We start from the raw sequence: 12,648 nt of genomic DNA on the forward strand, positions 1-12,648 counted from the left end.
GACGGTTGGAATCTAAGTGTACTTTGCCCAGTCCACAAGAAGGGGAATACTGCAAAATGCACCAACTATCGTGGAATCAGCCTTCTTAATATCGCATATAAGGTCCTTTCAAGTGTATTGTGCGAAAGATTGAAGCCCACCGTGAACCGGCCGATTGGACCTTATCAGTGCGGCTTCAGACCTGGTAAATCTACCATCGACCAGATTTTCACAATGCGCCAAATCTTGAAAAAACTCGTGAAAAGAGAATCGACACACATCACCTCTTCGTCGACTTTAAAGCCGCCTTCGACAGCACGAAAAGGAGCTGCCTATATGCCGCTATGTCTGAATTTGGTTTCCCCGCAAAACTTATACGGCTGTGCAAAATGACGTTGAACAACACCATCAGCTCAGTCAGAATTGGGAAGGACCTCTCCGAACCGTTCGAAACTAAACGAGGTTTCAGACAGGGTGACCCCCTATCGTGCGATTTCTTTAATTTGATGCTGGAGAAAATAATACTAGCTGCAGAACTTAGCCGCACTGGAACAATATACTATAAAAGCGTGCAATTACTGGCATATGCTGATGACATTGATATCATCGGCCTAAACACCCGCGCTGTTAGTTCTGCTTACTCCAAACTGGAAAAAGAGGCGGTAAAGATGGGTTTGATGGTGAATGAGGACAAAACGAAGTACCTTCTGTCATCCAGCAAAGAGTCAGCGCATACGCGCCTTGGCAACCACGCTACTGTTGGCAGCCATAATTTCGAAATAGTAAAAGATTTCGTTTATTTGGGAACCAGCATCAACACTAGCAATAACATCAGCACTGAAATCCAGCGAAGAATCAATCTTGCCAATAAAAGCTACTTTGGACTAGGTAGGCAATTGAAAAGTAAAGTCCTCTCTCAGCGAACGAAAATCATGCTCTACAAGTCACTTATCGTACCCGTCCTGATATATGGGGCAGAAGCATGGACCATGACAACAGCAGATGAAGCGGCTTTGGGAGTGTTCGAGAGAAAAGTTCTTCGAAAGATTTATGGACCTCTACGCGTTGGCGATGGCGAGTACCGAAGATTTAATGATGAGCTGTACGAGCTAAACGCAGACATCAACATAGTCCAGCGAATTAAAACGCAGCGGCTGCGCTGGCTAGGCCATGTTATGCGAATGAAAGATGATGCTCCGGCCAAGAAAGTGTTTCTATCGGAACCCGCCTATGGAAGCAGAGGTAGAGGGCGGCCCCCACTCCGTTGGAAGGACCAGGTGGAAAACGATTTAAACTCCCTTGGTGTGACCAATTGGCGTCGGTTGGCGGAGCGAAGGAGCGACTGGCGCGCCTTGTTGGACGGCCATAACCGTTTAGACGGTTAAGCGCCAATTAAGTAAGTAAGTAATTGTGTTTGGAAGTAAGTTCTCGAAGGTATTAGAGCAAATTAAGAACATTCAGCCAGTGTTATCAACGATCATGCATTTGCTACCCCAGCGGGTAAGGGGGTCAGAATATACCCGCGGTAGGTATGCCTGTCGTAAGAGGCGACTAAAATACCAGATTCAAGGGGTGTGTAGCGCAACCCTTCAGGTTGCCAGCGCAATATATAGCTTCTCCAAATCCAATTGTCAACCTCACCTATCCGCGGCGAATCCTGTTTCACTAACAGACGAGGCTCTGGCGACCCCAAGCTCCTCATGGATCTTGGGGGTGGGGAGGGAGGGGATGGCCTGAAGGTTTAATGTGGCCACATAAATCGTTCCCGAGATGGTCGGGCTAGCACCTTATTGGTGCTGTGGTACCGGAGCGTACCGGATCTGCATCCGGCAAAGGACCATCACATCGATAACACTCCCCAAAGCCTTCGGGGAGCAACCTTATCGCTACAACAACAACAACAACAACATCATGCATTTGGAATAAATATCGAACCAGAGAGTTTTCAGGGCCGATTAAAGATAGTTTTTGGAGTTATACTAGATTGCTTACATATTCCAATATGCTGGTTTAAAAGCCATATCTTTTATTGGTAGGTTTTAGGGAACAAGCGAAGGACCGTAACGCTAAATGGAAAACAAGAAGTAAACCATAATGGTGCGTGCGTAATCCTAGTTAGCCAAAGTAAAGGAATGTAAGGTGTGATTTGCAAAATATCTGCGAATCTGGGCGCTTGTATTAAACCGATTACTGAATGTTTGTAATATGTTTCCGGGTATAAACAGTTGCATGAGACAGGGATGAGTTTATTAACATATTCCCAGGTTTATATGTATTGCGCTAGTTATAAACATTTACCTGTGACCTCTGGTCACGTACAGAAGCGGCGCATAGGTGTGGAATCATATATTTTTTTGGAGTTAGTTATATAACTTTGGGAGTAAAGCTGCGACTTCCGGCGTAATTTGAAACACGTATACAAAGCGAAACAGCGACTTGATGTGGTTTTGGAGAAGATGCATTGGTTATGCATGTAGCACCGCGAATTGTAAAAAAAAACCGTCTGCCCATAGGTGTGGAATCATATATATTATTTTGGAATTAGTCATAAGTATAAAGTTTGAAGTACAGTAATTTGAAATAGGTATGCAAAGCGAAACAGCGAATTGATGTGGTTTGCGAGGAGATGCATTGCTTATGCATTGCTTATGCATGTAGCACCACTAATTGTTAAAACCAAACTATAATAATAAATAGTTAATTGTAATTATTATTAAATTTGTCGAAGGTCAGTTGACGGATGAATTAGGGAATTATCTGCGACTTATTTGAATAAAGTATACATGTAAAAGTATAAATAAATGCGTAGGTAGTGGTGTTTCGGTTAAAGAGACTTCTGCGATTATTCCATGGGAGATTTTAGCGCAATTTTGAGATAATTGAGCAAATGTAGTTTGCCGATGCGTAACTTACATAAAAATTGGCCCAAACATTTGGCATTGGCGATTGATGATATATTGTTGGAACTAGAAAATTTACAGATTCCATTACGCTGGTTTAAAATCCGTAAAATTTCTCGGTATATTTCAGGTGAAAGGCAAGAGACTGCGATGCTAAGCGACAGGCAGACGATAAGTGTAGAGCCATCTGTAGACGTCACAATAGATAGCCAGGCTTCTCAGGGGGCTGAATATATATACGTGGGAGCTCGCGCGGTGCTATGTCAAAAGATAAGGTCTTTGGAACCAATGTTATCCGCAGTGGCTTGTAGTCATACAAACAATCGGGCATTACAGCTGCAGTTCGCAGAACTGCCTTTAGCAGATCGATTGCCAATATTTTGCGGCGCTCATAAAGAGTGGCTACAATTTAGGGACATGTTTACGGCGTAAGTTATTCAAAATCTACATCTCACGAACTTACAACTCCGGCGCCTACAAAGCTGTGCAAAAGGAGATACTGCTAGAGCCATGGGCTATTGGCCTCAAAGAGAAGAGAGCTTTGTCGAGGCTTGGGAAAATTAGTTCCTAGCATACAATAATTAGTATTTGTGTCACGCCGCACATTGATCTGCAATTTATGGCCTGCCCGTTTGGCCAAAGGTCAATCATGCATCAATTGGGAATATGTTGAAAGTTACGAGCAACGATATGCGTATGGTTCCAAGATAGTTAAGTGCGGATGAGCAACGTAACTTGTTGATATTAAATTTCCGAAGTCCCCGTTAGACGATATATACAGTAGTCAGTGAGAAAAGGTCAGATCACAGACCGTATTCCTCAGTTAAACGATGATATTTACACATGACTTTAGCGTCGGATTAGAGGTTTACTAAGTCATGCAATGATACCTACGTCGAACCATAGCGATCAGAGCAGAGTCAACCAACAAATGAGTCAACGTATAAGGCTCAACAGTTCAGCGATATCAACTATTATCTCTGCCTTTATTGTCCATCAGATCACGCCATCCATCGGTGACCTGGAATTGAACGAAATGCTTAAACCGATTATCCAACTAGGAATCTGCCAGAACTATTTGAAAATTGTATACATTGTGCAAAATAGCCAAAGGTTGTCAAAGATGTACAAGCTGACCTCACAACAGCATTATAGGTTCAAAGCTATTAACGAATTGCAAAAAGGAGCCGCGAGCCCATCGACTTTAGCTACAGTAACAGAGGACGTAGAAAGGGAGCAGCAATAGCAGTTAATGAATTACAACAAAGCCGCCCTCATGGCTTTTAACATTGTCTTTTCGTCCCAGTTGGCCGATAATACACAATCAACAACTACCAATGGCGTAGTCACATATTTCAAAAACAACTTGATATGTACATTTCAGGCGCGTTTCTTTAATAGTAGACTATTAAGTGTGCCCACGGTACGCAGGTAGCCGTGCTCAGCAGAGATGTGGCGACTTACAGTCATTTATGCGTTAGATGTCTCTTTACTATCCTGGCAAAAATTACCGGCATAGTGGGGTCGTCGGAGTTTGGGGGAATAGATGCAGGTAAATTAAAGGAATACTCGCTGACTCAAATGTCAGTGGAATGGTCGGAGCCCCTACTCGTCTATTGGAAATCTCTTCAAAAAAACCAAGCATTGGCTTTAGAGTAGTAGCGATATAAATGAACTGCAACAAGGTCAAAACTGGCCGCCAATTAGGCAAACCCTGGAGCAGGCACGAGTCACGGTTTTGCGCATCTAGATAGCAATGGGTCAATCCGCATAGCAGCACTTTGGACTAGCAATATCCATATTCACGGCTAGATCAGAAGAGAGGGGTAAAATCCGTAGAACTTAGTGAGCCTCGATCGGCATCGAGTCTCAAGGCCGGAGGAACTGCGTATCGAGACGGTTGTACACGGAGTGAATTTGTATTAATAAAAAATATAAGTATATTCAATGCGATTTGTGTCTTTATTTAAAAGGAAAACAACCTATTTTGTAATCGTGGGCGGCGTTAGATGTTTTTTGAAAAGAAAATACTGCTTGCCAGTTTTTTCCTTTAATTGGGAAATCAAAAGTTTGTATGAACGTTGCACATAACGTGTTGGACCAAAAATGTATGTTACAAAAAAAAAAAAATAATAAAAAAAAGTCAACTATAATAAAACGAAGTAATTGAAAAAAAAAAAAGATTAATATGAAAACAATTATAAGTACGAGAAAATAATAAGCATTACTTTATTTTATTTTACTTTTAATTTATTGTTCAGTTTTGTTAATACCGTTATTTTATTTTACATAACATCCATTTCTTTAATTTAATTTGGTTTTATTGTTTTCGCTTTTATTTTATTTAATTTAAAATTATTTAGTTTTATTCTACTTTCATATACTTTTATTCATTTCTTTTTTTAGGAAATAACGCCCAAGGTGCTTGTTACCATTTATAACTCACTATAAAAATTGCTATGCTCACAATGGAATGAAATGGAAAGAAAAAATGAACTACAATAAGACAAAATAAAATATTAAAATAAATATTTTTTTTTATAAAATAACTCAATTTATTAAAAAAAAAACAAAAATAAAATAAAATTAAACGAGTAAGGAAGGTTAAGTTCGGGTGTAACCGAACATTTCATACTCAGTTGAGAGCTATGGTGACAACATAAGGGAAAATAACCATGTAGGAAAATGAACCGAGGGAAACCGTGGAATGTGTTTGTATGACATGTGTATCAAATGAAAGACATTAAAGAGTTTTTTATGAGGGAGTGGGCCATAGTTCTATAGGTTGGCGCCATTTAGGGATATCGCCATAAAGGTGGATCAGGGTTGACTCTAGAATTTGTTTGTACAATATGGGTATCAAACGAATGGTGTTAATGAGTATTTTAAAAGGGAGTGGACCTTAGTTCTATAGGTGGACGCCGTTTCGAAATATCGCCATAAAGGTGGACCAGGGGTTACTCTAGAATGTGTTTGTACGATATGGGTATCAAATTAAAGGTATTAATGAGGGTTTTAAAAGGGAGTGGTGGTTGTTGTATAGGTGGTCGCCTTTTCGAGATATCGCCATAAAGGTGGACCAGGGGTGACTCTAGAATGCGTTTGTACGATATAGGTATCAAATGAAAGGTGTTAATGAGTATTTTAAAAGCGAGTAATCCTTAGTTCCATAGGTGGACGCCGTTTCGAGATATCGCCATAAAGGTGGACCAGGGGTGACCCTAGAATTTGTTTGTACAATATGGGTATCAAAAGAAAGGTGTTAATGAGTATTTTAAAAGGGAGTAATCCTTAGTTCCATAGGTGGACGCCGTTTCGAGATATCGCCATAAAGTTGGACCAGGGGTGACCCTAGAATTTGTTTGTATAATATGGGCATCAAACGAAAGGTGTTAATGAGTATTTTAAAAGGGAGTGGGCCTTAGTTCTATAGGTGGACGCCGTTTCGAAATATCGCCATAAAGGTGGACCAGGGGTGACTCTAGAATGTGTTTGTATGAGTATGGGTATCAAATGAAAGGTGTTAATGAGTATTTTTAAAAGGGAGTGGGCCTTCGTTCTATGGGTGTTCGCCTTTTCAAGATATCGCCATAAAGGTGGACCAGGGGTGACTCTAGACTTTGTTTGTACGATATGGGTATCAAATGAAAGGTGTTAATGAGTATTTTTAAAAGGGAGTGGGCCTTCGTTCTATAGGTGTTCGCCTTTTCGAGATATCGCCATAAAGGTGGACCAGGGGTGACTCTAGAATGTGTTTGTACGATATGGGTATCAAATTAAAGGTATTAATGAGAGTTTTAAAAGGGAGTGGTGGTAGTTGTATATGTGAAGGCGTTTTCCAGATATCGATCAAAATGTGGACCAGGGTGACCCAGAACATCATCTGTTGGATACCGATAATTTATATATATTAATAATACCTGCCAAAATTTTAAGGGTTTTTTATTGCGCCCTGCAGAACTTTTTCATTTTCTTCTACTTAATATGGTAGGTGTCACAACCATTTTATAAAGTTTTTTCTAAAGTTATATTTCGCGTCAATAAACCAATCCAATTACCTCACCATGTTTCATCCCTTTTTCGTATTTGGTATAGAATTATGGCATTTTTTCATTTTTCGTAATTTTCGATATCGAAAAAGTGGGCGTGGTCATTGTCGGATTTCGCTCATTTTTCATACCAAGATAAAGTGAGTTCAAGTAAGTACGTGAACTAAGTTCATTAAAGATATGTCGACTTTTGCCCAAGTTATCGTGTTAACGGCCATGCGGAAGGACAGACGAACGACTGTGTATAAAAACTGGGCGTGGCATCAACCGATTTCGCCCGTTTTCACAGAAAACAGTTAACATCATAAAATCTATGCCCCTACCAAATTTCAAAAGGATTGGTTAATTTTTGTTTGACTTATGGCGTTAAAAGTATCCTAGACAAATTAAATGAAAAAGGGCGGAGCCACGCCCATTTTGAAATTTTCTTTTATTTTTGTATTTTGTTGCACCATATCATTACTGGAGTTGAATGTTGACATAATTTACTTATATACTGTAAAGATATTAAATTTTTTGTTAAAATTGTACTTTAAAAATTTTTTTTTTTTAAAAGTGGGCGTGGTCCTTCTCCGATTTTGCTTGCAAAACTTTTAAATTACCTTCTTTTAAAAGTGGGCGGTGCTACGCCCATTGTCCAAATTTTTTCTAATTTTCAATTCTGCGTCATAAATTCAACTCATCTACCAAGTTTCGTCGCTTTATCTGTCTTTGGTAATGAATTATCGCACTTTTTCGGTTTTTCGAAATTTTCGATATCGAAAAAGTGGGCGTGGTTATAGTCCGATATCGTTCATTTTAAATAGCGATCTGAGATGAGTGCTCAGGAACCTACATACCAAATTTCATCAAGATACCTCAAAATTTACTCAAGTTATCGTGTTAACGGACGACGGACGGACGGACGGACGGACATGGCTCAATCAAATTTTTTTTCGATCCTGATTATTTTGATATATGGAAGTCTATATCTATCTCGATTCCTTTATATATGTACAACCAACCGTTATTCAATCAAACTTAATATACTCTGTGAGCTCTGCTCAACTGAGTATAAAAAATTAAATAAATAATTTTTTCGGTAAAATAACTCAATTTATAAAAAAAGCCGACTTTTTATTGAAAATATTCTGTTTTTTGTGAAATAAATACACGGAGTTGACTGAAAAAGGTCCGCTTTCCTTTAAACGATATTTGTGTTCGCGGAAAATAAATTAAAAAACAATACCTAAATTTAAACAAATTAAAATAGTGGTTTGTGGCTTTATACATATTAACGTGTTTAGTTATAAAAATATCTTGTTAAAGTGTAAAAAGTGATGTTATTACCGTAGTACCTTTAACAACAAATTACTTATTTCCCCGGGCGTTATTGCACTGCACCAACAGAGCGACCTAAGCGTAGGGATTCAAGGGGTTGATAAGCGCAATACAAGCTATATAGATTCAAAGCTTCCGCAACCCAATTGTCACCCTACGCGAGGGGAATCCTGTTACAAATATGACTGTAATATACACATATTAATAGGCGAGGCTTTGGGACTCCAAGTTCCTCATCGAACCAAGGGATGAGGAGGACGGGATGCTCTCGAAAGTTTAATGTGGTCATATTAATCGTTCCCGAGATGATCGGGCTGTTACCTTAATGGTGCTTTGTTACCGGAACGTATCGGATCCATATCCGGCAAAGGACCATCAACATCGATAACACTCCCCAAAGCCCTTGGAGAGTGTCTTTATCGTTAATACATCAACAACATCAGCGACCTATGTAAATATGCCGAATAACCCGGGGCGAATAAACATAGTAAGTTCGCTCAAATTTCAATCAGTTTCTTCAATCCTACTGTAATTTCAGACTTTTATTGCCACTTATAACTGACCATGATCTAATTTTTTGCTGCTTAGATATAAACAGAGATCGTAGTCATCTAAGCCGGTCCTTTACCTATCGTGACTTCCGCAACGTAAACGAAGCTGCCCTTTTTTCTGATCTTAGTATTATTGACTGGAGCTTATGCTGGATTCTTAAAACTATTGACGAAAAACTTGATTTTCTTGTAAGTGTCCTTATTAAAATATTAAAAAGTTCAAGTTTATAGCAAGGAAAAGGTGGAGTGTGCTTACTCCCCTGATGTGGTAAACAATACGTTCCTTTCAAGTAGCAGGTCATGTGTTGCAATTCCTCCGCTTGTACCCAGTGAAGCTAGTTGTTTCCGAGGACCGCAGTTTTAATTTTCCACAGTCTCTGAATTCAAAATACACTCCAATGCCGTAGGCGAGGATGGGCTGCCGATCAGGTTCATTAAACTGGTTTTACCATATATTCTTGGAACCCTTACCCACATCATAAATCATGCCATTACCACCTCTTGCTTTCCTAGCCTGTGGAAAGTGGCAACTGTTTTACCTGTAGCTAAAAAAAGAGGTGCTAGCTCTCCGTCTGATTTTCGTCCGATTAGTGTCCTGCCAGCCCTTTCGAAGGTTTTTGAAAGAATAATGCATGATCAGATTTCTAGACATATTAATGAGCATAATCTACTTTCCTCCTTCCAGTCAGGCTTTAGAAAAAATCATAGCTGTGCAACTGCAATGCTTAAGATCTTGGATGATCTGATGACTCCTTTTGACGATAATTTAACGTTGTTATGTCTGCTTGATTTCTCCAAGGCATTTGATTCGGTCAATCATACGCTCTTATCCAGCAAGCTGAAATTTTACTTTGGGTTTAGTAATCATGCTCTGAGCTTAATGAATAGTTACTTAACATTCAGATACCAGCGTGTTCGAATTGGTACTGAGATGTCACAACTGAAAGAGCTGACTATGGGAGTACCCCAGGGATCCATTCTTGGCCCTCTGATTTTTAGCCTCTTTCTTAATGATATTTTTGGAGTGTGTCAATATGTGAGATTTCATGCATATGCGGATGATATCCAGCTTTATTTATCTGACTCGTTCAAGCAAGTTGACCGTCTTTGCTGTCACATCAATGATGACTTGTCAATGATATACAAATGGGCGACTAAAAACGGTTTGTAAATAAATTGTGATACGTCCTTTGTGCTACCTATCAGCAAAAATCTTGGGTCACTTGACATACGAGTACATATAAATAATGTGAACCTCCAAGTTGTTGATAAAATCAAGAACCTAGGATTTATAATAAATTCTAAGCTTTCGTGCAAAGACCATATAAATTCGGTTGTCAGCAAGGTGTATCTAACCCTACGCTATCTGCCGCAGTCTAGTCTATATACCCCTACTAGCACAAGGCGTCAACTTGCTTTGCAACTCCTTTTGCCTATAATAACGTCTTCTGAGCTGATATATAGTAAGCTGGATTCTCACTCCGCGCATAAGGTTGAAGTCCTGTTTAATAACATCACGCGTTATGTATATGGATTGCCCAGGTTCGATCATATTTCCCCCTGGAGACACCATCTCCTTGGTTGTGGCATCTTAAATTATTTGAAGTCAAGGAATTGCATATTTTTATTTAAACTCATGATGTCGGCCACGCCGAACTATTTGCATACAAAATTAGTTTTTACTAGGTCAGCTCGTCTAAGTGGCTTAATTGTACCACAATTTAACTCGGTAACATCAGTAAGACTTTTTTTCGTCAACACTATTCGTCTTTGGAACTCCATCCATTCCGTCAAGTATAAGGAATAAGTTAAACAAAAGCAACTTTAAACAAACGCTTTATGCATATTTCAGTAGCCTTACTCCAGGAACATAGAAGAATGGCCAGCTATCTCTTTTTGTTGAAACCGTCAGTTGTAGTTTAAAATTTAATTTTATTACTATTCATTTTTTTAACTATAACTTTTACTTTTTAATTTTTATGAATCACAAGCTTTATTTTAATGTGAATTTGTTTATGAATGCTGTTGTGCTATACAAGATTTAAGAATCTTATTGTACTGATATATATTGAAATAAATGCAATACAATACAATACAATACAATCAAGGGAGGTGTCACACCGCCGGTAATGGTAAACTACCCTGCGGGTTAAGGGGCTTAGAATATACCCGCGGTAGGTATGCCTGTCGTAAGAGGCGACTAAAATACCAAACTGATACAAGGCGTTGTGTAGCGCAACCCTTTCAAGGGGTTGCCAGCGCAATATATAGCTTCTCCAACCCAGTTGTCAACCTCACCTACCCGTGGCGAATCCTGTTTAATTAACAGCCGAGGCTATGGCGACCCTGAACTCCTGATGGATCTAGGGGGTGGGAGGGTGGTATGGCCTAGAAGGTTTCACGTGTTCATACCAAATCGTTCCCGAGATGGTTGGGCTAGTACCTTTATGGTGCTTGTTACCGGAACGTATCAGAACTGCATCCGGAAAAGGACCCTCAACATCGATAACACTCCCCAAGGCCTTCGGGGAGTGTCCTTATCGCTACAACAACAACAAACATCACAATTAAAAAGGATATGACAGAGGAGTACAGTTTTGTTTGCTTGTTACAGTATCGACATAGAGAATCTCGGTCTTCTACTTTTTCTAGAATTTTAGATTTCATCGATATGCTCTATCCAAAGTCCAAGGAAACTGGTTTTACCAAAGAGACATGAACACAAGAACAAGTGAGTAGATTTGTCATACTTAACAGTTAGGGATAATAACAACTTATTTTATAAAAAGGGTCGCCGTGGTGTGATGGTAGCGTGCTCCGCCTACCACACCGTATGCCCTGGGTTCACGCCCCGGGCAAAGCAACATCAAAATTTTAGAAATAAGGTTTTTCAATTAGAAGAAAATTTTTCTAAGCTGGGTCGCCCCTCGGCAGTGTTTGGCAAGCGCTCCGGGTGTATTTCTGCCATGAAAAGCTCTCAGTGAAAATCTCATCTGCCTTGCAGATGCCGTTCGGAGTCGGCATAAAACATGTAGGTCCCGTCCGGCCAATTTGTAGGAAAAATCAAGAGGAGCACGACGCTAATTGGAAGAGAAGCTCGGCCATAGATCTCTTCGGAGGTTATCGCGCCTTACATTTATTTATATATTGTTTTTTTTTTTTTTATAAAAACACTTACTGGTCTTTCTTCAAAAGAAAAGCTGTGCTCAATTTCTTGTTTGACAACCAATGAACCCATACCCGCCGTATCCAACTCGATTTCAATTCTTTCAAAAGCATTCAGCTCCACGTGCTCATCATCATTTTCCTGTCAACGGTAGTAATTTATCTAAATTATTTACCATGAATAATTTATTCAGAATACCTCCGCATTATCTTCCAATGGCACAGGATCATATTCACCTTCCAAGATGTTCTCTATATTATATTCCTCTTGCTTTATTTCAACTCGTGGGAATTCGGATAAATGGTCGTCATACATATGTTGTGTGAAGTTTTCCAATTGCAGAAATGTGAACTCGCAAAACCCGCAATTTAGGAAAAATTCTGATTTGCCGACGGAAAGTAATGTTGCTATTTCACCGCACTTTTTTAAATCTTCACATCTAACTTTACTTTTATCAAAAGTCTCCGCATTAATTTTGAGCTCATTGCTATTAACTTGAACTGAAACAATAACAAAACTTTAATATGCGATTATATGAAATTACAGGATAATCAATTTTCAAATATTGCATTGAATGTTGTCAAACATCGATGAAACGCACCTACCTAACCTATCAACCCGCATCTGAAACTCCTCGCACTCACGCCGTGCTGCCTCACGTTTCAATGGGTTGATAAGCGTAA

General features: G+C 39.4%; 1 protein-coding gene across 6 annotated transcripts in view; it reads right to left on the reverse strand.

The window, feature by feature from the left end:
- LOC137249799 (zinc finger protein 892-like) overlaps positions 1-12,648 on the reverse strand; it is a 185,026-nt gene that overhangs the window by 142,225 nt on the left and 30,153 nt on the right. For all 6 annotated transcript variants that reach the window (XM_067781728.1, XM_067781727.1, XM_067781726.1 and 3 more), the window contains exons 3-4: positions 12,164-12,465; positions 11,978-12,106 (exon numbers count right to left, since the gene is read on the reverse strand). In XM_067781728.1, the coding sequence (XP_067637829.1) occupies positions 11,978-12,106; positions 12,164-12,465 (431 nt within the window). The remainder of the gene's footprint in view (positions 1-11,977; positions 12,107-12,163; positions 12,466-12,648) is intronic.

The sequence above is a fragment of the Eurosta solidaginis genome, chromosome 4 (assembly GCF_040869045.1).
Source record: "Eurosta solidaginis isolate ZX-2024a chromosome 4, ASM4086904v1, whole genome shotgun sequence".
Lineage (NCBI taxonomy): Eukaryota > Metazoa > Arthropoda > Insecta > Diptera > Tephritidae > Eurosta > Eurosta solidaginis.